Genomic DNA, 27,172 nt, shown 5'->3' with positions numbered 1-27,172 from the left:
GTAACCAGGAGTGTAAACTGCTGAGAAAACAGCTCTAGTGTACAAGAAAACTATCCACACTGATGCTGTGTAGTTTGTGTGTTAAACTATTTATTATGCTCACACACGTGGTGATATATTAAAATTCTTGTTGGCAAAATGTCCATTCAAAATTAAATGATGCTTTAGCCTCACCACCAGGATTTTTCTCATTCCAAGTCATGTTTGTAATAAACTTTATTAAATGCGATAAAATATTACACAGTTCAAACAGAGAAACCCAACAGGGAAATCATGTCCATTTCTGTTAAACTAAGTAGCAGGGCTTTGCTGCTGGGATTAGGAGAACAGCTTTGAGCTTCGCTAGAGATATGTTCTAGAAAATCCCCATAGTTCTTAATGAATAATTGAAGACAATATATAACCGAGACGCTTGTTTGCTACCTCCAGAGTTGGATCCTAGAGGACCATTAAATTAATTTTTAATAACGTATGCTATGGTTAAAGCTATGGGACACAAAATTTCACTCTAAATATGCTCATCTTATAAAGAATAATCCCAAGGTTATAACCCGGGTAGCAGGAGGTTTACAATGACTAATAAAGCAGAAAGGGAAACATTAGGAGAGCTTACAGCTACTCCAGTTTGGTTTTTTACCTATCATTTGTTTATGCCTCTTACCTAAAGACATATTCCTTGACTCAAACAGTGCACCATGATGATAACGTTCAAATTCTCCAGCCCAGCTCTCCTCACTTACACAGTCACTTTTTTCCCCCCAGAAGCTAGGAGTTGTGCAGGCCTTTCAATTGCACAGGGTCCGTGCAAGTTCTTACCCATTTTAGTTATTTATTGTACGTGGTCAGGGAGGAGGCAATTTCTGCTAGTGCCTCAGGGTGATGCTGAAAATGTTTCACAAATTCATTATCCAGGAAGAATTCAGTATAATAAATTGTCTGCAAAATAAATTTGTACAGAACAAAGTAATCATTAGGAAATCCAGCCCATTTTAAGTAATTGCTAACTGCACCTAGGCTTCCATTAATCGCTGCATAAGAGTGTTTCGTCTAATATTAACTCTGTCCTCAAGAAAGGCTGGTTTATCTTTGGAATAAATGAACATAATAAAAGAAGGTAACAATGAAAGAATGACAAAACCAGCACAAACTTTAAACCAAAAAAAGAACAGAGGAGTTACCAAATATCCTGTGCCATGGATGACTCAGTATTTGTATAGAATCTCTACAGACTACCACCGAGACGAGCGGCATGCTAGAACGTATTTGAATACAGGTAGAGCAGAGTACATTTTGTAACGCTATGATGGAGCTAAGGGTTTAAGACACAGAGTGACAGCCTGTACCCAGCAAAGCTTTTATTTAATCAGAAGCACAAAGCAGTTTTGGAAACCCCGGTTTGTAATTTCTTGATAAACTCTTTGTCACCATCGCTGCCAATGGTCCATGTTCAGTCAAGGTGGAGAAGCCTTTGCCCAATGGCTCTGGTGCTTGAGACGACGAATGGAGGAGAGGAAGGAGGAAGACAGAGCCATGCTCAGCACCCAATCCCTTTGTGCTCTCTTCTTAACCCCTTTTGAACATTTAGAATAAACCGGTCTATCGTTTGTACCTACCAAGAATAACCCAATGAAGGAGAAATTCAGGACACACATACCTAGCCAGAACAGCAGTCCTTTTCTCCGAAAGAAACTTCTAGTGCCAACCAACTATGCAGATATACTATACTCGTTATACAGCCTTATACAGCTTTACTTGGATGAGAGACTATCTTTTCACAAGTGATTTTTCCAGTTAAGACATAATTAGGTTTCAAGGCTTCTGAGAGAGACCTGTGAGCTGAGAAGGTCTGTTAGGACTTGTTGAAGCCATCTGAAGATCCCTGCAAAGGCAGTAAGGTCTCCATGGCTTTCAAAGGGCTGCCACCTAGGCAGTGATATGCTACTAAATTATACCTAGCAATCTCAGCTGGAACCTGCTCTTAAGATCTTCCATTCAGTGTTGGCCACGACAAACTGCATTAGGAAGGAGGTGGGCAAAAACTGTTTAAGTGCCAAGCTGCAGCAATCCTAAACCTTGTTGTTCCTTTTCCTCATTTTGAGACCAGAGCATAAATTGTAGATGAAATGTGGTTCTTGCCAGAAGATTATGGTTATGGTTTCCATACCCAGCAAAGATGGAAAGAACCATACAGTAGCAAGAAAGATAGATATATATAGAGAGATATATATATATAATTTTTTTTTTTTTTTAAAGTCCTGATCTCAGCCAGGAAGGGTTCAGACCTGCAGGGCCTTTTGTGCCACCCACTTTTCACCATCTCAGAATCGAGATAAGGGATCTTGGGCTTCAGCACAGATTTCTGGCTAAAACCAGAATGCGTGTACATCCCCCAATTTACAGCACATCTTGTTTTCCCTCCAAAGTCTGTCATACCAGGACAGCAAAGATCCAAGCAGTGAAAAAACATTTGCAACCATACAGGCTTTTAAATTGATTCATTAATTTGATTTTTTTGGTGGTAACACAGAGTGCAAGAGACCCAGCTGTTCCAGGCATCATACAAACACTGACCAAGACAAGATTCCCTGTTGCTAAAACCTTTGCGAACTGGTTAGTCACATTTAGATTAACACTTTGTGACCTTTGGAGAAAGGTCTCACAAGCTCAAAGATTAAACAGAGAGGAATGTGCATCTGATCATGCAATACACCAACGGCCCTGTGTTTAAATATCACCTGGCCAGAGGGATTGTGCATTTTGAAGACAGCAGCATCACCCTCCAGGATTCTTTCCTTATTTGAAACGTGCAAAACTGCACCAGAGCATTTGCTCCTAACACCATGAGCTGTTATTCTCTCAACACTGCTACAAAACCAGGTAGCAGTTTCAGAAAGGCCATTCCTCACTTTTGTTTTTGTGGAGGTTTTTGTTTGGTTGGTTGCTTTGGTTTTGTGTTTTTTTCTTTTTTTAAAATGAGCAGGGCTCCTCAGGCCACCCCACCTGAGAGGTTGCTGCGGTCAGATGTCCTCCCCTGGGGCTGCGTAGGCAGTCCTGATGAAGACAGCATTGACTCACCCTTGGTAGCTCTGCTTCTCCGAGCCAACATCACCTTCGCAGATCCCTGCTAGCAGGGCGAGCCCCAAATCATGCGGACTCTGTACAACGCTGCCCTGGCTGCAGATTGGTGAGAGAAATGAATTTAAAGTTAGATGTAGTGCTCCTTGTTAAGTACTTTCTAGTAATTTTAATTAAGTATGAAACTGAGGGATTTGCATATACTTTTAAATTTTTTTTTTTTGAGCATCGTGTGATTGTGTACACGTTACAGCTCTATCTCAATGGACTGTCTGAAATCAATGCAAGCCGAAAACGGGAGTTACCCATGCCTTTGAATAATAACACAAGCAGGATTCAAAAACTCAGTCTACAACTATGACTCACTGACTCAATGAACTTGAAACATCCCATTAAAAAAAAAACAACCAACCTAGAATGAGAGGTTCCCAGGAGCATGACAAAGTGATGGGTAAAATAACGTGTGGGTTGGACAAAGCACTATCAAGAAAACGCCTTGATCTTGAACTGTGGCTGCCCGATCACAGAGCAGCCTTGAGGGAGGACATCAGGTTCTCATCCAATTGCTGCTTTTAGTAAATGGTCCCAGAATATCCCATTACAGAGAGAGGGTGCACGCAGCTACCACAGGCATTAGCTGGCTGCTCAACTATGCCCCTGCAACATATAAAAATCAAATGACAAAGCAGATGATTAAAGAGAAACAATCAAAAAGAAATCAAAGCTGACTGGTATCTCAAGCTACATCAAATTGCCTTGTATTCTCCTGAGCAGCTAGGTAGGGATGTTGGAACTAAATTAAGAAGAAAATTATAACCCTGCTCTTTTTATCTAACCTCGATGTTAAACGCCATTTCATGTTGTTGCTGCAGCCGTTACATTTGGCACAAACTTTGGCCACTCTCACTTTTCCAAAATCTTATTCCCTGTTAGAATCCAAGAGAAGTTTACAAGGAGGTTAAGCAGCTCAATTTAAGGCATGTTTGGGGGGGGTCTGTAGTTAGCACAGTCCACAGCATAGATGGGGCCAATTTAAACCCATGTTCTTTTGGTAAAAATGTTAGGAAAAGCAAAAGGGTTAAAAAAAATATTTAAACTTGCTAAAATACAGAGCCACGCAATAGCCAAAAGCTATGGAAATAGAAGATCACAGAAAAGTCACTTTTGGAATATAAAAGCTGGCGAGAAAATATGAAATTTCCGCTCTACTAAATAAAATATCTTCAAAAGCTTTTTTGTTTTAAAGACATGACTGAGATCATAATCAATCAGTCTGGCTACTTAGGCACACAGCACCCATTGGAGGATTTAGCAAAAAATGAAGTACTAAATTATTCAGCATTTAAGCAATTGTGTAAGGAATATGTAGCTGAAAAGGACAAACTGCAAAACAAGATTATTTTTCTGTTACTTCAGTATATACTGTAGGTCTAACAGGGCTTTCCAGGGAGATAGCTAAACATTTTTTCCATGCACAGAATCAAGATCCCAGCTTTTAATCTTGTATTTTTAAGTCAAATTATTCTAGTATTTATATGCAACAGAAAAGCATGATCTCCATCTCTGAACTTTTCAAATTAACATTTTTACTGTATTTACAGCTATGCTTTCTCCTTCTCAGCTAGGCTGCCTTTTTTTTTTTTTTTTAAAAAACTGCCCTGCTCTGTTACAAATCTGTATACTGTTGAGCTTATAAAGAAATATTAGGAAAGTGTCATCTTTGCATATGTGTACTGCACATATACAGTACATGCATATGTCCAAGGAATCACAGAAATAACCCTGTTTGGACAACTACTATATATTCTTAGAAAGACAACTTTACATTTAAGCTTTAAAGTTTCACAGTTTCCTCAGAAAGTTTTTTTTAGCTGTAGTGTACACAAACGAGACGAGATTTATGTTCTCCATGAAAAGTTCTGATGAATTTTGGATATGCTTTGATACATCAGCTCTAATCTTCTGCAATATTTTCCCTTTTTAAGTCTTTCTCAAGATTCATTATCAACATTTTGAATGTTTTATAAAACATGAATACAAGCCTATTAGTCCCTGAGACTGTATCACAGCAGTTAATAGCCAAAAGAACAATGGCAAAATAGGCATTATTTCACACAATTTCATACAGTTTTCATATACAGCTCTAAGAATAAAAACCACATATCAAGCTGTTAAAACACAGGCAAGAGCCTGTAACAGGGAATTCATACAGAACTGATACTGTAAAACGTTATGCTGACACCTGACAAAATGGAAATTGCTGTTTGCCAATGCGTGCATCTCAAGGTCACAGTATTAAACAGCATCAAAATAACTCGTTAAGGCGATAAATTTTGTCTTAAGTCTCCATCTCTTTTATTCTAGCATTGAATTTCCTTCTGGCAGCTGCACTAAAATACTAAACCATTCTCAGAGGTTGAATGACATGATCTAGGCATCACGGTTTACTGACTCATGACGGATGGCCAGCACACATTTCAAGTCTTTGATCACTGGTAGAGATTCTAACTTATCTTTCAAATGCTTGTGGCAAATTTCTAAACAGGAGGAGAAAAACACAAATCTAAGCCAAACAATAATGATTAAAACAGCAAGACATCAACCCCACCTAATTTAATATTAAGATTTGTTTTTGAAGAGAACCCTTTTTGAAGCTTCATACCAAGCACGTTTTTGGTTGTTGGCCACAGAACAAGCAGGAATTCTGTACTGAATAAAACTACAGTAGATGTTAACATTCATTCAAATCTATTTCCGCAATAAACTGACAGCACAGCCTGTTAAACAGAATTTGAGGTGTTCTGCACAGTTTAAAAACAGACAAAAGTTTCAAATCATTGTCCATTTCCACCCTGCCATTGTGACAAAAGGCTTTCAGAGTTCTAAACCTTTTTTTTTTTCCCACCTCATCAAAATGTCAAAAAGCAAAAATGTAGTTCTGACAGATTTAACCCATACGCACCTACCTAAATGGACAATTCTCTGTTACTTTTGGGACGGTCTTCAAAATAAGTCAAACTTGTCAAAATAAATACTTACAACAGACATGTTAAGTTTAGCCTTTTGTTTTTTCCACTGCTTTTCTAAATAGGTTAAAAAATGTTGGGAGGCCCATATGTTTGTAAGGTCAACTCAACCATTCTGCAGTAAAACCGAATTAGAGAAAGTGCACCAGACTCTGTTAAGACCTAGACCTTACCACGTGGACTTACTGATCTCACGCAACCTTAAATTTTATATTGCTCAGCATTTAAGCAGTTTTAGAGATTTTGACGTGCATCTCCTTCAGAACTCAGGAAAACAAACCCCAAAACCTAACAGAAAAGGGAAGGACACCCCTGGGGCACCCAAGCTGACCACCTCTAGTGGTTTAGCACCAGGACTGGAACTCTTCAGCTTATTGCACAGACCCGAGACCCCAGCCTGGAGGCAACCGTCATAAAAGCAGGTTGGCACGCCACCGTTTGAGGGCCGACACATTTTGGCAGAGGATTTTGGCTACTTCCCCTTAGAAGAAATGGTGAGAATCTTCAGATCTATCCCAGGCAGCAACTATTTTCATTGCTTCCACATTTAAACTCAGTCCCACTCCCTCTTGCCTGCCCTTGCCTACTCCAATCCCCATTCCAGGCGAGGGTCTCCACTACCCCATTTTACTGGCGGAAACATCCCATGCTGTGTCTCATAAAGGCTCTTTACAGCTTATGTCTCCTCCTCCAGCCAGTTCTAGTCGTCTTCTCTACGCCACAGAGAGGGTCCCTAGCTCTAGTCACTGCTTTCCCCAACATTAGCGTCAGTCCTCACAGACTCCCATCAGGCTCTTGATTGAGTCTACTTACCTTCCCTCAGACTTTTTTTTTTAAATCTCCTCTAGAGTCAAACTGGACAGCTGCTTCTTGCCCGAAGACCTGGAAGGGGTCATTCAATTCAAGCAAGAAAAAAAAAATTACTACACTCAGCTTTTATTCCTGAAGACACTCTACTTTCAAAGAGCTCTTACAGGGAATATTGCTGGGCTACAACAGACAGGACTGCCCCACTTGCTTAGCACAACTGGGGCACGGACAGCATCATCAACGTAGACAGAGCGAGAAGTAATGTGCAATGGAAGTTAACTACTTAGAAGAAACTATCAACTGATCTTCAGAACCTATACAGGCATTGCTAGTAATTCAGCTGAATTACAGGCCTGAGAAAGTCCCAGCTTCTCTCTCCATGTTTTAAAAGACATGTTTGAGATCACAGTGGGGGTTTTTGTTTTAAGTTTGGCAACATAATAAACAGCTTGACACTGAGACTTTTAACAGGAGAAAACAGAGAACCACAACAATTTCCCTCCTCAATACAAATATAAATACAAGGCAAATAAGCATTTGACAATTCCTTCCTTTTTTTTTTGCCAGTTGTTATAGGTGAATTCAAGTCCAGAAATGTTAAGCAGTTGGTCCTTCTCAAAAGATATTTTGCAAAGTAGTAACTCAAATATAAAATGCATCTTGGCATGTATTACAATGAAAAAGTGTTGACGTACATTCACACTTTATTTCACTTCTTCCAAGGAATAAAGTACCAGTAAAGATCCACGCGTTTACCTTACTGCAAACTCCTTGCTCTCACTGAGAAGTACTTGCTCTTGCAGACAATCCCACAGAAATCAATGCTTCCTTTCCTTAGATGTCACATTAAACTACTCAGGTTTTAAGTGTTGTGAATGGGATTTGCAATCTGTTATAGTGTACGTAAAGAGGATTGTCTGTATTTATGGAGCAAATGCCGGAAACAAGAGAATGACATCTGCTTTAAAGTAACTGCAGACAGTACAACTGGCATATTTTGAAATTCTAAGGCAACAATAGTGGACCAGCATATGAAACTCTACTGTAGAGACCAAGTTAATGTACTGCTTTCTTCTGCAAAGTAGAAACACTCTGATGTTTTTTCCCTGTCTTTTTTTTTTAATTCGGTAATAGGTAGCAATACAAAATGCCAATATTGCCACCAGATGACTTGCGTACTCAACTTCTGCATTCAATGAAGCCCTTAAGATAACATGTAATGTCTGGTTTGAGTAGTACACTCTTTAAGATGATCTACCTGGCAATATTCATGTATATCAAAAATACACACGCACATTTTTGCAGACTTGCAATTTAATGTATTTCCATAATTCACTACAAAAATGCGGTTTCACAACTGCTACCATACACTGGGACTCCTACAGTAGTATGGAGAACATACAAATGTCTTTCCCAGAACTGGCAATACTGCGCATTGTGCAAATTGTCTAGGACTCCAATCCTTTTTGAGCAGCAGTTAGAAGAAAATTTGTGGGTTGAATACTGATATCAAAATACAGATTTAAATAATTTACTCTTAAAAACATTCATATTTATAGCCTCTTACAGAAAATAAACAATTAATCTGATTATCAGATATGTCCTCAGTTTTTCCAGTTCCAAGGTATACACAGGTCTCCATCCTGCAGCACAGAGTAGAAATGCGAAATGCAAAGGTGCATGCCTTGTAGGTACGGCAATGATTCTTCTAGCAGTCGTTTACAACAATCTATCATCTGTGCACTGGAAACACTGGGTTCCTTATACAGCCGGTCCAAAGAAAATTTTTCAGTGGAAGTATCGATTAGCTCTTTTTCTGTAATCATCATCCTAGCAAATGAAGACAACATACAGTGACAAAATTAGAACTTAATCTCTTAAAAAACAACCCCCTTGAAATAAGTATATTTGTAGGTTAATATGCATGTAAACAAAGGTGTCATTTCATGTATAGCTATGGTCCGGCTGAGATTTTTGTGCAGGTTGATATCCATGTCTACCTCAGAGGCTAGACTGAACATGCTTCCATGACTATGGGCAACAGCATGCCTACAGAGTCACATTCGGAAGCCTGCACCATGACATGCTTTTGCTCACCACGTAATGGGGAAAAATACCAAAATAAAAATCCTGTGAGGCTCCATTTTTAATGTAAGGGATGAAAGTACTTAAATAACCTTGAAAGTGTAAGCTTTAAGAATAAAATAATCTTAGTAACTACTCTGTCTTCTTAACTACTCTGCATGTCATCAAAAACAATGGATGACAAGTACAGTCAGCTGATGCATATTAAATGTGTTAATAACTTACTAATTGCAGAAGTATATGGATTTGGTTGGACTCGATCTTAAAGGTCTTTTCCAACCTAAATGATTCTATGAATATTGAATTCATAGCTTGCAGATTATTTTTTCCATTCACCCCAGACAAAGAGTGATAAGACACCACATGGCAAACTCAAGCTACTCAGAAATAAAGTTTACATGCAGAATTAACTAAGAGTCACTGGAACTGTGACTGATCATCTAATGCAGAGACAGTTCAGGTTCAGCAAGCCTCGCTAGCTCAGGCACTGTGCCACATTAATATAGCTATACTTCCAGAGCCAGCTTGGTTATAGAAACAGCACATTGCTGCCCTACACACAGACCTGTGCTAAACAGGGGGGGAGCTACAAAGCAGCAGCACATTTGCAGAGCCATTGGGATGTGAATCAGCCCAAGCTAAGCAAGGACACAGCTACTGAGACTATTGGACTCGTGTGAAAACACTACTGTAGGGGTTCAACACCACTCTTTCCAGAGCTCGCTACGAGATCTCCATGTACTTGCATGGCACTATGCTCTGCTGAGGCACTCAGATCGCTGTACAAGAGCCCAGCCCAGCTCTGGTGGTCAGGGATGAACTGAGCCCGTGAGTTAACCTGGAGCAAGCCTGCCCTCTCTACTGACCATATCCACGCCACCCTCCTGAGCACATTCTCTAATACTTGAGCACCAAGCTTTCCTATTCTGTGAAACCTCAGGCTCCCTTAAAGGATATAAAGTTAGGTGCACGTAGTGAGAACTGCAGGTTTATTTTTAGTCACTTTCACAAGGAGGCTTACACCTCTATCACAATACAAAACTGATACTTTACAAAAGCAAGGGAAGAAGTAGATTGATACTAAATGCTGCATTACTACAAGACTGATGTTATCCACACAGATAAGACAATTTTCCAGAGCAGCAGTGTTTGAACTCCCCAGTGCATCAGGTCATAGCATAGTGTACCTCGAATTCTCTATTTACTGCATGTAAAACATTCATCTGCATGTGCAAAGTAAATCCAGCACATCTCAAACTATTTTCCTTTTTCTCAGGGCCTCTTTAACAACCACAGGAGGCTAAGGAAAATCAGAAGTACAGAATGGGTTCTGTTCAAGGAAGCATTAAGTGGAAAAGGAGTTTTCAGCTTCAATAAAAAGACAACTAAAGGGAAATATGACATATCCACAAAAAAAGTAGAGGTGATACAAAAACCCCATTCTGTATTTATTTCCTACAGCACAAGAACAAGAGAATGACAAATGAAATCAGCAGGCTGTGGGTCTATAAAACAAAGAACACCTCTTCCCTCCTTCATATATACATGCGATATCTAATTCAACTGTGCAATTTGCTGCCACGGGATATTTTGGAGCCACAAAGTGTAAATTGGCTCAAAAAATAATTAGACAATTAAGAGGGGAAAAAAAGAAGATCTACTGAACGCTCTTAACATGAGATAATGTTTCCAGCTTCAAGTATTTTCTCAAGTGCAGCCAGTCAGAAACTGAAGGAGTACAGAGTAAAAAACACCCACCTAATTTTTTTCTCCATTCAAACAGCCTTTCTATAAGCTAATGGATGATGGGGACAGACCTTTGGTATGACCCAGTATAGTTGTTCTTTACTATTTTATACAAGCCAGCAATTATCCAACACACAACAGAAGAGCTGAGATATGTAGCTTGGCTCTTACATTCTTACAACACAGCTGCTTATATTCTGAGGGGAGCCCCACATTTTTCCTGGATTAGTGTCTTTTAAAATGTGGGGTAGTGTGAGGTTTTTTGGAGAGTGAGTTACCCAGATGCAAATGCATACATTTGCTACAACATCCCTCCCAACCTCTACAGACAATACTTTCCCAGCTGTCACATATGGGCAGCTACATAGACAGCTATTCAGCAGTTATAACTTACATGGCAAAAATAATCTAACTTCAAAGCTAGACTAGCATTATGGAAAAATTCCAACCAACCTCCATGTTTTACCGAGGTCCATCTCCAAAATGTATCTGCCCAAGTAATCGGGTCTTAACAGAGCTAAAACTATAAAAGCCTTCAGTAAGGCTCATGCCTAAAATAACCTTCACAAAAAAATATGTGGATCTATACATCATGTATACACTCATGACTGTGATATTTCAACAATTCATTAAAAGCTTTCCAAAGCAGAAAAATAAACTCGCAGTAACCACCTCTAAAAGGACAGTAACACCCAGTTACCTATCAGAGTATTTTATTCAAAATAAAACCAGTATCTCTACTTCATGCTCTTAATCCTCAAAGACACATAAAACATACATCAAGAACAAAATTTACAGTTCTGATGGATATTACAAGTTATGGACTTAATATTAAGTATGGTACTATGACCCACTATTGTCATCTCTCTCATCTCACTCGCATCTGTGAAAGAGTACCAAGGAGATATTTCTCTCATCATTCTATCCCAATTTTTTTCCTCCCCTTGTTAGCTGCTAACTAATCTTTTCCTCAACTAACTGACAAACAACTAAAAATAACAATTCTCTAGTCAGTCTCAGTTATTTTTACTTTGGATTTTACTGTTTTCTTCTCACAATGTAAGTAACATTAACAGAAGTTTGTTGCCTTTTTTATTCAATAAAAAGGTCTCTTCCTTAAAAAACCCCACCTCTCCTTTGGTGAAGTAATTGTAAAAAAATTACATAATTTTGTCTTGTAAGCAAACATCTTTTATTTCTGAATAAAGTACAACTGTTTCTACAAGGTGAAGGATGGGTATTTTCTAACAACTGTTTGTGTTCACTGAAATTTTTGACTTAGTAAACCTGATGGGTAAAGTTCTATTTTATAAACAGAATGTTTTTCCACCAGAAGAGCATGAATACATTCTTCAAAGTTCTCCTCCTCCTCCAAATAAAACATATGACATGCAAAGATTTCATGAGCTAAATGTATCGAGTCACGTGAACACTTACTCCTCCTTTCTTTTCAGATTCTCTCTTGCTTCCTGTGCTTTGGCAAAAATAAACCATTGAAGGGTTGCTGGATCACAGACGGTTGGGATCATAAAGTGTCCAAATTCATGTAAGCTTGGTGCATATCTGTCACTAATGAAACATGATGGAAGTAAAAAACAAGGTATCTTTTTTTTTATGCAAGCATTTACATGAATTTTTCATGCAATTCATCCTTTCAGAATGAATTCTGAAGACAAAAGGTATCAATTAATCACAATCAGAATAATTGGTAAAAAATTAATCAAGTTAGGTTCATGAGAATACAGAAGCATCATACATAAAGCTTTTTTAAAATTAATTTCAAAAGCAACTGTCAACAATACTTGAAAAATATAAACAGCAGCACCATCATACACAGCTGAGTGTTGACCTGACAGCACAAAACCTTTGATTTAACCCAGCACAACACTGTAAGATAAAGAGGGAACGCTGACTCTAACTTGAATGAAATTAAGCAGGATTTTCTTCAATCTGATTCCTTTTTAACCCATAAAGGCACTTAAAACCTTTAGAAACAAGATGACTTTGACATAACTAATATAATCTTGGATTTTCTTTTTCTTCTTAGTGAGAGTAATAATTGGTGTAACAAAAAAAAAAAAAAAGTAAAAGCTCTAAAAGGAAGAAACCTTTCCTGCAAATACCTACCTTTCCAGAATCATTTGCAAGCCTCGCAGACTGCGAGGATGAAAAGGTAGTCTACTGTCACATAATTTATTATAGAAGGAATCCAGAGTCTCGTAGTACTCTTCTAGAGTCAACAGGGGTTGCAGTTCTTCAATATATATTACTTGTATGCCTCCCAGAAGCTGGCTTATCCGATCTTCCAAGAACAGCAGCCTTTTTTGAAGTTTATAATAATTTGGCAATCTCTCAAAAATCTGCGCACACACACAAACATTGCCTATGTTACAAAACATAAAACTCAATTTTAAGAAATGAAAAAAAAACCAAACCCAAGAAACTATAAAAGAGGAGGCACTTAACAATGCAAACATGGAACTCAAGGGGGGTGGGTGGGTGGGTCAAAGAATAAATCAGAAATATCAATGTATACATTTTGGGGCAAGATATAATGGAATAAGCTCATAAGTATTTTCAGTATTTATACTATAAAGGCACTAAAGGGCCATAACAAGATTGATGGATATCCTCTTTCTCTATATATACAGAAATTAATAGTCCCAGAATAAAAAAAAAATATAATCTGAGGCCTACATATAATGTTTATCACTGAAGTTATTGTGGTAGAGCTATTCCACATACAGTCAAAACTGTTTTTGCCAGCCTAATTTATACCAATTCTCAAAAAGAGAAGTCTCTGTTGCTGGAACTAGTTCTTTCCAAGGGTTTTGACGATAATCTAGCTCACCTGAAGGGAGAGGAGAAAGGAGGAAGGTATCAGATCTCTAATCTACAAAACCTATACCAGAAAAGGTTAAGAAGTGATCAGACTTGTGAGTTGAGACATAGAAGGTGTGATAGGGAGACGGCTGGACCACGGCAACAAGTGAAAAGGGAAAGTCTGTAGTAGTAGTCACTACTTACCATCTACCTAGTTATTACTATAACATAGTTTTCCATACAAAAAAAATACTGCTGCTGGAACAAGTCAAGTGATTTCAGAACAATCTCTTTAGAAATCCAAGAGAGTAGTAGAATCAGAACAGCTTTTGGCACAATAAAATTCATTGGTTCAGCATTTGCATTTGTTATAGAGAAAAACTGCAAAAATCCTCTAAATATTGTACCTCTGAGCAAGTGTTCTACAGACTGACTTGGACTCTATTCTACCACTTCCTTTTTCTACTAATTAGTAACAAAAGTAATAGCACTTAGGACTGCTTTCTAAAATGGGTCAGAATTGGACAAAAAAATTCTGCTCTCTAAAAACCAAGCAGCTAACCAACCTCATGAAGATTTTCACTGACTTCTTCTGTGTATCATTTAACATGATCTTCAGTGCATTTTAAAATAAAAAGCCTTTGATCTCAGGTTCAAATACATACCTCTCCTTTGTCTTCCAATGCAAATACCATCACCACAACTAACTACACACATTGTCCCATCTGCACAATACTTTGTGTGGATATATGACCCCTTCAGAAAACCTCTCAGCAAAGGTTAAAAAGAGGAAGCATTTCTCTTTTCAAGGAAGACAGTGTTTATGTTAGTATTAATCAGAAAAACACTTTTATTCCAATGAATATCAACACTCTCAAATCTCAGAGTAGAAAGTTTTGCATTAAATTCTAGTTTCTCAGTTTAAGTTCTTTGTAAATCATTCACATTAACAAACCATGGTTTGTTTTCTCCCTCAGTGAAACATATATAGGCAAAAATTCAAACAACCACCAGAGAAAGCTTTGGACTGAGTGCTAAGTTTTCATAGTATTCATTGATTGGAATACAGAAATAGAATATTCTGATATTCTAGCTGTGTGAAATTCCCAGCTATGAAATTCCACCAATTACCCCTTATAGAAAGAAATATTTTTTGGTAGAACTATCAATAATATTTCAGCAACCAAGATTCAAGAAAACTTCCTTAAGTGACATGCTGATATTGCTACATATTTTATTTGTGGTCCTTTGCATATAATGCTTTATAATTCAGGATTCCAGAAAGCTTGTCAACTCCAAACTTTACACAAGCAGCAGCAGAATTCACATAAGATAAAGATATGTCACTAAAGATAAATTTCTGCAACATCCACATTATCTGCCTGAAAGAACAAAGTAAAGTGACAGGGTTGGTTAGCAGGTATTGACTGAAATGATCACAACTCCCTTTAAGTCCTATTTTTAAAAAAAAATCTGAATAAAATTTCTAAATTCTTCATGGGAATGAGCTCTTTATGGATCATGAAATATTCTGCCAGTGCTCATTGCATAGACTGGAAAACTTCATAACAAATTAGTTTTCTTTATATCTAATCAGGGGTAGGACTGATTTGTTAGTGAAAGCAGCAGTAAAGATCTGACAAAGATTGTTGTTAGTAACAGCGTGTCACAGGATTAAATTTAGAATGCAAGGTACACAGTTATGCCAAACATAGTAGCTATATGTTTGCTTTAAATTACTCATCAGTTACCTGCACCAATTAATATTTTGGTTATAGTTTAAAAAAAAAAAAGGATGTCATAACAAGAGGCATTATTATTTACTTTGAAATCTTCTTACTTTGGTCCAGTGATGGTGAACATCCATGGTCCCGAGCATTATGTGGCCTCCTGCACTCATACCTGAACGGTCTGTAAATACCACTGTACGCCCTAAAGATTGAACAAAGCTCTTTACTAATTTGGGTTATTGCAATTATTTCCACAATTATTTAAGGCTTAACTATGCTATTAACATGTTACAAGCAACACATTTCTGCAGCACACACACACACAAGTAGGTGCTTTTGTTATTCTCAAAATTTCAAAGAGTGATTCTTGAAAACTCCAGTTCAAGAATTTTTTTCATACTAACTTTACCTAGCATTTGCCTTCTTCCTGTTTAAACTTGGTTAAGATTTTTAGTTAACTGGACTTTTTTCTTATGAAGACTACTTTTAAAATAAGATAAAATCTCAGCAGACAGCATATTCAAAGAATCTGTACAAATCATGTATACAGCAGGAAATATATAGAATCATAGAATCGTTTAGGATGGAAAAGACCTTTAAGATCATCAAGTCCAACCTATATGGTATAATATGCTATATGCTAGAAGTATATATAAATAAGGTAAAGGTAGGTCAAAGAACTATTAGCACAGCCATTCAACACCAATTCCACAGAACTCTGCAACATGCAAGCTGCAAGAAACGCTTTCATATTACGTTTTTGCTCTTTTTTTAAAGAAAGAATAGAGACAACAATAGAGATAAAAGGATAATACTAGCATTACTTTTGGGGGGACAAATCAGTTTTGAGTCTGAGTATGTTTTTTTAAGTGAAGTACAATGATCCTCAAGAATTCTTTAGGGTAAAAGCACAGGCAACTATTTATCAAAATAAGCTTCCACAAAAGTCTTCAGTGTGATGTATTAATCTGCAAGACAAGGCTTAAACAGAAGCTCTTGCTCTCAGAAATCAGTTTTCCAAAATCCTTTAGAAAGAGCAACACTGACTTTAAGGCATCTAGTCCATCCTTGTACCCTAAGGCAAGATCAACTGTACCTGTATAATTACTGACAGGTATTTGCCCAGTATATTATTAAAGATGTTCAAAGATGGAGACTTGGAACAGGTTCACAAGACAGACTTCTCTAGCACTTTAAATCCTTAGCATGCTTAGGTGAAGAAACTAATTTGAAACCTGATACAATTTAAAACTACTTATTGTCCTACCCACTCTGTCTTTTGACAAAGGATTAGGTGAACCCTCAAATGAAAGCCACTCAAAACTGAGTATCTGCAGACAGGCATAAAATGTGGAGTTACAATTAGAGGAAACTGCTACTGCCACAAGTCAAACAGCTGTATGACAAGAATGGCAGGTCAGGTTTACAGAATATTTTAGTTTTTCCTGAGAAAATACAGACTTTAATATAGGTATTTTATGGAACATGCACGATAAGTGAGGACAATACGATTTTAAAGGTATTCTAGTAAGTCCTCCTTATATTGACTCTTTATAGAGATCTACTTGCATTTTTGTCTTCAATCTACCATGGGTAACAATCTATTGCTACCTCTACCCTTTCAGAGGTTCTGTCTGGATTTTTTACTTTCATTGTTAGCACTTAGTCTAGTGCCTTCAACTCACTCAGTTTGCACTTATTAAGAAGTAAAATAGAAGCTGAGTGTAGCGAATACACTATAAGGAAAGGTCATTTTAAAAAACACCCAGTAGCTTAAAATGTAAATTCTCACCAGCTTTTCAGTAAGCCTGGCAGGTTTGTTTTTGCGGTTATCAAAAGCATTCGTGAAAAGAACTAGAGCTCCCTTGTCACAGAAGACTCAGGCTCATCTTTGAATCAATACTATATTAGGATATATGAAACAAGCAATAGAAATACCTTTAACATTCTTTAATACTTCAGGTCTCTGTTGGACTAACCGACCTAGACTGTGTAGTTGGCTACAGCGGTGAGCAATACCCCAGCTTCTCTGCCACCTAAATAAAAATATAATTGAAAGCATTTAATTCTCAACATTATTAAAAAAAAAAAAAATCACAGAAGTTGAGATGCTGCTGAAAGCCTTATAACACAAACAACTCAAAACAGCACTCCAACAGTAATAAAAGCAAAGGCCTACTGAAAAGCTATCCGTGTCCTATGTTATTTGAACAGATAAAAAGCCTAAATAAATTTCACAGTCTTTCTTGAAGTGAGTGTCAAAAAAAAAAAGGAATAAAACCAGATATAGGAAAAATAAATATAAAACCTGGTAGACAGAACACAACTTGCAAATCTCTCCTCCGATAAGAAGGGGTTAGTAAGTAAATAGCAACAGACAACCCAGTATTTGGTTCAGTCATGTGGCATGCAGTTTCTGTTTGTACACTGTATAACATTTATATATAGTAATTGCTCCTCTAGACAAGGACATTGTCTCTTCTTTTTTCCCCTTTGAGTTCCTAGCCCAAAACATTACTATGATTCCAGTGGTAAGTTGCTATATATATATATATATTTTTTTTCATATTTTACAGTGGAATAATTTTTGTTAAACCATATAGGAGTCAGGTGTTACATTGGTGACTTTAATATACATAGTTTTGACATCTCTTCCATCACAGACAGATCAGACACTCCTAACAATTTCAAAAAGCATGTAAATTGTAAAGTTGTCTCAGTGTATTGAAAAATTACGTCCTTTTACAAACTTCTAGCTGATATGAAACTGTCTCAAAATGGGAAATTCCCATTCCCTTATTGTACTGGGTCTGTCTGGGATGGAGTTAATTTTCTTCATAGCACCCTTGTGTTTTGTGTTTTTTACTAAAACAGTGTTGGTAACACACCACCGTTTTGGCTATTGTGCAGTGCTTGCACAGTGTCCAGGTTTTCGCTTTTTCTTCCCACTCTGCCCCTCCATCAGTGAGTAGGCTGGGGTGGGCAAGAAGTTGGAAGGGGACAGAGCCAGGAGAGGTGACTCCAACTGACCAAGGGGATATTCCAGACCATACGATGTCGTGCTCAGCAGTAAGTGCTCAGGGAAAGGAGGACGAAGGGGGGACACTTGTGGTTATGGCGTTTGTCTTCCCAAGCAAACATTACACATGCTGAGGCCCTGCTTTCCAGAAGGGGCTAAACACCTGCTGATGGGGAGCAGTGAATGAATTCTTCCTCCTGCTTTGCTTGAACACACAGCTTGGCTTCACTTCACCTATTAAACTTCTACCTTGATCCACGAGTTTTCTTGCTTTTGCTCTTCCTATCCTCCTCCTCCCATCCCACGGGGGGGTGTATGAGCGAGCGCCTGTGTGGGTGCTTAGCTGCTAGCTGGGGTCAACTCACATCATCTCATCTAGGGAAACCTAACCGGCAAAAACCCACTCTTTGGGGTGCAGAGAATGGCACTATGTCACAGCAGTTATGAGGCAATTCAATCTATTATAATGCAAGTCATTCTAACAACTATTTACTGTTACCTAGCAATATCACTTTGCTTTCAGTAGCATCAGACAGGAATGTAAAAAGGAGGCTTATAGATCCTACCTTCTCTTCAGCTGTCCTAAACTTAAACATGGAATAAAGCCAATGACCCTGTTATTTTTTTCAAACCTCTGTGAACACTAGCATTAGGCTGCAGGATCACAAGTAGTACTTTCCTATTAAGATACTTGTCAGATTTCTGACACTCACATTCTTTTCTGAATTATGGCAACATAACTCTTGGAAGGTTAATAACTCTTCATGGCCCACAATAGTTTTAGTGTATTTTAAAAGCACAAACTATAAGAAAATTAAATATAAGCCATGAATAAAACCAAACCTACACATTTAATACTGAGGACGGTTTCAGAAACTTAAAAACCCCACACCACAGCAGTGGATTAGAAACTGTGTTGAAAAAACTGGCTTCAGCTTAAAGGAAGCCAGAGTCTTTTACAGGGTGAAAGGAACAAAAGCATGATTTCAGAAGCTCCAACTCTCTCTTTCCTGGTTAAAAGAAGAACTTAACAGACTAGCCCTTGAAATAATCCCCCAAAGTTTATTTTTCCACTTTTCAATACCCTCACTGCCTTTTTCCCATCCTGAATATCCCACTTCAGAACATCCTCATTCAAAGGTGCAAAATCTAAAAAAGGATCATAAATTATTTTCTGGAAAATATTCTGAAGAATCAAAATCACCAAATGTACTCAGCCCTTTCAAGCAAACAAATATCCTCCTCCTCCAGAGTGTGGGAAACAAGACACTAGAAAGAACAACATTTTTATTAAGCCTTCACCGGATGTCAGTATGTACCATGTGCAGAGTTGCATTTCACTGCCAATCTAGCTACCTTTGTAGATACTCACTTGAATTCAGAAAGAGCAATTTTATCCAGCAAAACAGTCAAACTAACGCATACACACAGGTCCTATTTCAAGTGCTTATGTGTTTGCCTCAACTGAAGCCTACGTTATTAGTTACAAATACTAGGTCTTTTTGAGCAGATTGTAACAGGAAACTTTTGTCCCAATAGAATTATTCTAGAAAAATATTATTCAGTGCAGTAACACTTACATATATGAAATATAGCTGTTTTGCTGGAGTAAGCCTTTAAAGCTCATGGCATACTATTAAACAACACTTCCTTGCTTTGACTGTCTTAATGCAAGTCCAACTTATCTAATTTATTACCTGATATCTGAGAGCTGGAGTTGATGAGAGAGTTCAAATTTTAAACGTTCTAGTTCTTTTCTAAGTGGCAAACTCTTTTTCAGCTTTTTTACTGCACTTGCTTCATTATCATCTAGCCAGGATCTGAAAGAAGAGGAGGAAAAAAACCAACAGTAGAGGCATGCTTATTATCTTTCATGAAAACAGTACAACTAACTGAATTCTTACTGTTAATGTTTTATTTCAAATTACTGGGTAAAGGGATTTTTTTAAAATAGAGGACAACTGAAATTGCTAAATGCTTCACCTTAACATATCTACAAAGGAAAACCTGCTGCTTAATGTCTTTGGGTGGGACTAGGGAATTAAATTGAACCAAAAGACAGTGTTACAACCGTAAGACTTAGAGGCGTGAAAGGTGTAGAGAAGCAGATTAGTGTGATTTAGGGGGGCAGCTTCAGAACTTAGTGCTTTAATGAAAGAAGTTCCCACACATCTGCCTTTAAAAAAAAACACCCCACCACACCAAAGTGATCATAGTAGACTATCGAATAAGGGAGGTGGTACTAAAGGGGCTAAATTAGGCAACTCTTACAGAGCTGGGATGAGCATTGATTAAGCATGTCAAGTTTTACTGTTCTTTTGTCAATAATCACAACCAGGCAAACATGACTCATGGAGTACATCTGAAACTTTCAATAAATAGATCATTCTATTTCTAGGAAAAAGCTACTCTAAGAGATTTAGCCTTTGTTCATAGCATAAACTTATTGTCACACTCTTATTTTTACAAGCAAACACTTCCATTCTCATACTATATTCTAAGTGAAAAAAATCAAACTCAGAAGCAAAAAGAAAGGCCCAGTGCCAAATGGCCAGGTATTAAACCCAGACTGTTAATATGTAACTGTTTGTGGCATTTCTTGTAAATGTGTAAAAGTTAAGTAAAAATATTCTCTAGCAGTTAAGTGTTTTACAGTAGCATATATTACAGTAGTTTTATTTGTAAGGTGCTAGGCAGGATGAGGGGTATTCTTTGCTCTGAAGATACTACCACCACAGTTCTGCATTTATTTCAAATGGCACCTAGGTCTCATTGTTACAAAAAGTCTTTCAAGGTAGAATTTTTCACCTTTCCCCAAAATGAGCATACACCAATTTTATAACCAACCAACTGCTAATATACAACACACTGCATTTAATGCCAAGTTCATTATTTATAACTGCCTCAATTTAAATATTAAGGTTGGTATGCTGAACAACAAATCAGAAGCATAACACAGATATGGCAAATTAAAACATTCTAACCTTAGTTTTCATGTATTATCTCCCACCCCACCCCCAACAGAATGCGATAATGAAATACTAACAAAAAAGTTAATAGCCATACAGTTTTGTGTTAAAGAAGCCCTGTAAGAGCTATTTGGAGCAAGTGGAACCCCTGCCGCCTCCTGAATTGCCACCAATATTCCACAAAACTGAAAAACTAGATCAACCAAAACTAGATTGGCCAAACATGAATGCTGGGCAAAGAGACAAGAATGCCTCAGCTTAGCTGGCACTACAGTTATACCAGGATTTCATTTGAACTCTCTTTAATTATAAAAAGTGTGACAATTACATGTTGGACAATAAAGTTTTGTATTGTTTGGAATATTTATTGCTTGGCTTTAAAAAAATCAGCATTAGAATAAGAACAATTTGGGTTACAAAATATCAGTTAAATAAAAGCCTTACATACATTAAAGTTGTTTCCACTCTCTGGGCTTGTTCTAGTTCCTCCTCAGGATCCTTGAATCCAGTAAAGGAATAATAAGTCTTATCCCATTTGATAGGTCTGTTCACTGTGCTTTTTGCTTCCTTGTGGGGCTGAGAGTTCACGTTCAGACTTTGGATGTGCTCCGTAGATAAACTGCAGGAGTTGAGAATATCTAATACTGTGCTCAGGAGATCCCTAGTATGTAATGTAAAACTGACTGCTCGAAACCCTATAAAATACAAGTCCCACAAAATTAGTATTATTTAATTAAAATTATTTAAAATGCATTCACATTTCTCCCATCTTACAACAAGAACCCAAACAAGGCAGACATAGTTGGAAATTATTATGATATTGTTATTTCGATATTCACTGCAAAATTCACATGCAGTTTAACCTTTAAAACTGTTATGTGTCCAAAAATATAAATAGAGCTGCTTTAACTATCTGAATCATTGGACAAATTGGAAACCTAGCTACAGATGCAGCATAAGCCAAAAAGGGATGCCTTCGCTTTAGCAGTGGCAGTTTTGTCCAACAGCTCTACACAATTCATGTTATTACTGATCATCACTTTGGATATAATATACTGTAGAAACGCAGTACTACAACAGCTCTTCACAAGCTATGAACAGAAGCTTCAGAACAAAACATTCCACTTGCACACTGGCTAAAACTAAGCCCCATCACTTAGCTATTGGGCCTAACTGCCCCATTAGAAAGCAAGCATTAGACTCAAGAGCAGAACACAGCTGCCAGTTCAACTGTTATTTTAAGTAGACTGGACATAACACCACTATTATCTTGAAAAACAGTATGATTTTTGTCTTCTAGCACTAGAGCCCCTCACAATTTGCTCAAGTGTTTTGACTAGCAGGATACAGAACATAAAGCTCATCTCTTAGATAAGGCATATTGGTACATCAGAGACAAATACATAGAATAAAATTAATCAAAGCCAAATAATTATTCTAAACTCAGCAATATGTTCTGTAGTCTCAAAGCTGAGAGACTATGTAGTAAATTGAAGCTTCAGATACTGTACAACTTCTGCTTACAGAATAAGTTCCTACTGATCCTACAAGCACCTGACATTGTGTACTACGCATTATCCGCAATGAAAACAAGGACCCAACTGTTGTTGCAGTTAAACATGACAATAGTACTAAAAGGAGAAAAATTATCATTTACATCAACCTATGTTTTTTACTTCCTCATACTGTAGTAACTTGACCTCAACTTTGTAATTCCTCATTCTTTCAATGCTTTTTAAAACTTAAGATGTTTAATTACTTGGGATGGTCCTAGCCGTCTGAGCTAATACATATTTTCATGGTTTGACAGGATTTTATTCAGTTGAAAAGTCATTATGACTGCACAAGGCTAAGTAATGGTCTGAAAGAATTTAAATACAGGAAGGTACATTCTGCACAATATAAAAGCACCTGAAGCACTGAAGGATTCTTGAACATTAGAAGAGTTTGGTTCTCTTTCTCTTACATAAAAAGTAAGCTGAGTTGGCTTAAAGGAGCGAAATCCTGGTTTCTGTAGGTTCTCCAAGTAGCCATTTAACCTCTTCAGAGAATTTTCATTTACTTCCTGTTTAAAAAAAAAAAAGAAGAAAACCCCACTACATTACAGATTATTAATTTGGCCATTTTTCATCTAAACCTTTTTAATCTTACACGCAGAATTAGTTTTTAGAAACTGCCAGCTGCTCTTAACAAGTAGTGATATAGTTCATATTCTCAGCATAAATGAATAATTATCTTGCCTGAATAAACTGTATGATGTACATACTTGTATATTCTTGTACATTCCAAAACACCACTTTTAAGGCTTTCAAGCTTAAAGAAATCCATTGATTCAAATACAATGCACAGCATTTCAAAGTGATAAAGTAATATGTATTATAAATTAGACTGGAAGGATTCAGTATTTTCTTTATAACATTTAAACAGAAAATATGACAAATAATGGATGTTTAAGGGATCTATCCTTGTTAAAAATAAAAAGTGCATCTTTTTGTTCTCTGGTAACAACCATATTCAATTCTAATACTACTTGTGTTTCTCTGACAGTAGGAAAACCAGAAAATTTCCATCCTTGATATATGACACGTTTACAAAGAAAGCACACTAAAAGATTTTTACCCTCTCTTTGGGATGCTGGCCAAAGAAATCTGGATGCACAGCAAAATAGAAAGGTCTGAGAGCATTGATGGCATCAGCTCCTGACAAACTTCTTGACTGAAGAATGCATTGTAACAATATCTTCTCCAGACATAACCTAATAAAGTAATAAAATGTTTATGTATGATGCAACCAATCAAGTGACAAACTGATATAAGTTACATTAGAATGTGACAGAATGGGGTAAGCATTCACAGTTGCAAATATAATCACTTAAAACTGGTATTAGAAGTCTGAGTGCTGGATTTTTCCCCCAGGACTCACAAAGCTGTCTTTATATGGAGTAAATCCAACAGGTTCAAGAGATGGTGGATGCTAATGGCTGATTAAAGACATGTAAATAAGTACAATAACTTTTTCCGCTACTTTCTCAAAGCAGGCTCAAATAAAAATTCCCCAGTCAAGTAGTTTGAATCATAAAGACTGGCTTTAGTGGTACTTTTTGTAGCTATTGCTGAAGCTGGTCTTAAAAGCCAACTCTTACATACTTTTCAAACTCCAAGTTAAAAAGCCAAACCCAGTATTTTTCAAGCAGTGCCAAAAGAGTATTAAATTTTACCCAGGAGTAATAATCACAATTCAATCAAAAGTAGTTCTGCATTAGTTTCTGAAGTCCACATACTTGTGCCCATTTAAAAAAAATTTAAAAATCTACTTTCCCAGACATTCTTTTACAGAAGACATCAAGTAAAAAGACAGTACTTTTTTACCCTTTGATCTTCACTGAAAGAGAAGAAAACAAGGACTGAAAGAAATTTCAGTGGTAGGAAAAGAAGACTGTTTCACCTAAGATCAGAAAGAAAAGTTGAAGTTCTAGGAAGTTCAGAAAGTACAAAAGATTGAATACCTCCAATTATGCATAAGTTAAACAACGGTTCTGCAAAGAGCATACTTGTATAACAGAAGACTGAAATGGAAGCAAAAACAAGTTCTGAATTAAAGACCACCAGAATTTCCTGCCGTAGCTCAAAGCTGATATTCAGGTTAGCAACCTAATTACCAAGAGACAGTCTATATAAAAGCAGCAAGAAAATGTGAATTGCTAAATATTTAATAACAGATTTCTCCTTTAGCTGATTTCACAGGCTAACAAATTCAGTGGGCCAACCATTCTTCCTGTGATTAACATTCATTTTAGTTTGCAACTCATATAAGGGTAGGGATTCTGCTCTCTTAAGCAATACAATGCTGTTTCACTCCTCACAGTATCATTCATCCAAACTGCAAGCCCCAAATAGGAAAATATATGGCAGACTGGAGGCAAAGCTGCTTCCAATTCACATAAAACTAATAACTTCATTAATAATAGTAAGCAAGACTGTTTTACAAAGAGCTATTTGTTCAGCATCCTAGACCAAATAATTGTCCTGGACACAGAAACAGGTGAGACTATTTCCTGACTGCTTTCATTAATTTTTAAAAAAAATCAAAATTAAAAAATCCTCAAATTTTTGCTCAGACAATAAGCAGTATTTTTCATTTTGGCAAATGGTGGAGTAAATGACAACAGTTGAATTATCAAGCAGATGCAATGACCCTTACTCTACCTTTTTTCCGTAAACCTTTCCAGCTCTTCAATTAGAAACATGAAAGCAATTAAAGCTAATGTTTTCTGCCTAAGAGGCAGGCAAATACTTAATTAGTAGGTCTTAAAAGTCAGCTTGCTGAAAACAGGAGACATTTTTGTAGAAAAGTGGACTGATGAAATTTCAAACTGTTATGACTAAAAACAATTTTCATGCGCGTGGATTAAATGGAAGATTAAAAAAAAGACAAAATGTATTACTGGCAAACACTTCTACCTCCTTGCTGGCTGCATCTGAGAAAGACTCTAAGACTAGTCATCACTATAGCCTATGATCATACTCAAAATAGCAGGAGATGGTGAAGTACCACAGCAATATCATGTTTTTATGGAGAGCAAAAGCTCTCAACGACAAGAACATGCCAGAGTTGCTCAGTGACGCAGGAAAAAAAGTCTTTACCTGACCTGGCAAGAAAGGAAGCAAAGCACACTGGATAAAAGTCCACTTGGTCATATGTTTTACCATTTTTTATCCAGAAACACCAAAATAGTCGCTTTGCTGAGGAAAAAAAAAATAGCAGAAATTTTCTTTTTTTTTTTTTGGTAGGAAGTGGACACAAAGCGGTAAAAAGGACAAAAATTCTTTGAGCAAAGGAAAAAAAGAGTAAATTAACCAGCTACCTATCTGATAGCAGTTTTGATTAACAGCCATGCAAGAAGCCTACATCCTCCTAGACCAAGCTGCTAGGAGGAAGTAAGGAGCAGATTTCTCTCTTCACCTTATTCGTACACCATTTCCCACATCCACTCTCAAGCAACACTGGATGCAGTTTCCAGTAGTTAGAAAAAAGTTCCAGTGTACCTAGAAACTATTAATCATACTTTCAAGTTTATTAATCATAAACTTCCATCTGGTATTCTACAAGAAAAATGGTCAAGTATGGTTAACTTCAGTTCCCTTGTTTTGTAGCTAAACATCACTGTCATGCCAGTAGGAAGGCTCAGGATTCCAGCCAAAAGTCTATTTTGAACTTGCTTAAAAGAGAAATGCTCAAAGGCCAAAATTAGTCTGCGTGACAGAAGGAAGAATTCATTCACTGAAGGTGAAAGACAGAACTCTGAGGCATCCTTCAAGTCAAGTGACAAAGTAAATGAATTAAAATGAATTTAGACAGAGAAAATGCAAGAAAGATGCTTATGGCTTCGCTCACAAGGAGCAAGGATTGTTCCAAGAACTTTATCCAGATTTGAAGAGCAGAGAAAGGCTTCGCGTTAAAATCAAGGTCATAACCACTTTGAGGACAGCCGTCTCCACTTCGTGAAAGATGTGAAACACAATCTCCGCTAGAACACATTATGCAATAGCACTCTAGGACAGATTTAATTTATTGATTAAATAATTCCCTCCAGCTTTCTTTTTACTTTTTCTTCACATCTCTCTGAAGTTTAACTTTTTGGCTTATAGCTTTGGCACTGAAAAGCTTTGTTAAATTAAGCTCATTATTACAGATACATTCACTCATTTTGAAACACTGAGCTTTAATAACTAAATAATGCAGTAATATGTTGGGTATCATATTCAGATTTAGACCTCCACTTTCTCATAATTAAGCTATTCTAAACCCCTTGTTTTGTTGAGAGCCTTTTTAATCTCTCGCTTTAGGGATTTTCAACTGTGGATGCTCTGTTGAAAGCTTCAAGCTGGG

The 27,172-nt window shown here is 37.1% G+C and overlaps 1 protein-coding gene across 4 annotated transcripts in view; it reads right to left on the bottom strand.

The window, feature by feature from the left end:
• Positions 1–212: 212 nt before the first annotated feature.
• TCAIM (T cell activation inhibitor, mitochondrial) overlaps positions 213–27,172 on the bottom strand; it is a 29,636-nt gene continuing 2,676 nt past the window's right edge. Inside the window, exons 3-14 of one of the 4 annotated variants that reach the window (XR_012041149.1) lie at positions 23,903–24,038; positions 23,195–23,348; positions 21,732–21,978; positions 20,012–20,134; positions 17,234–17,331; positions 15,390–15,497; positions 12,870–13,125; positions 12,180–12,311; positions 8,596–8,741; positions 6,915–6,983; positions 3,488–3,732; positions 213–3,174 (exon numbers count right to left, since the gene is read on the bottom strand). Coding sequence is in view for 3 of the 4 variants with exons in the window: in XM_072853910.1 (XP_072710011.1) it covers positions 8,516–8,741; positions 12,180–12,311; positions 12,870–13,125; positions 15,390–15,497; positions 17,234–17,331; positions 20,012–20,134; positions 21,732–21,978; positions 23,195–23,348; positions 23,903–24,038 (1,480 nt within the window). In the remaining variant the exon portion in view is untranslated. Of the gene's footprint in view, positions 3,175–3,487; positions 3,733–6,914; positions 6,984–7,081; positions 8,742–12,179; positions 12,312–12,869; positions 13,126–15,389; positions 15,498–17,233; positions 17,332–20,011; positions 20,135–21,731; positions 21,979–23,194; positions 23,349–23,902; positions 24,039–27,172 lie in introns of those variants that run through there. The other 3 variants (XM_072853910.1, XM_072853909.1, XM_072853911.1) reach the window with 3 other exon arrangements.

This window comes from Ciconia boyciana, chromosome 2, assembly GCF_034638445.1.
Source record: "Ciconia boyciana chromosome 2, ASM3463844v1, whole genome shotgun sequence".
Taxonomy (NCBI): Eukaryota; Metazoa; Chordata; class Aves; order Ciconiiformes; family Ciconiidae; genus Ciconia; species Ciconia boyciana.
This window is presented reverse-complemented; position numbering and strand designations above follow the sequence as displayed.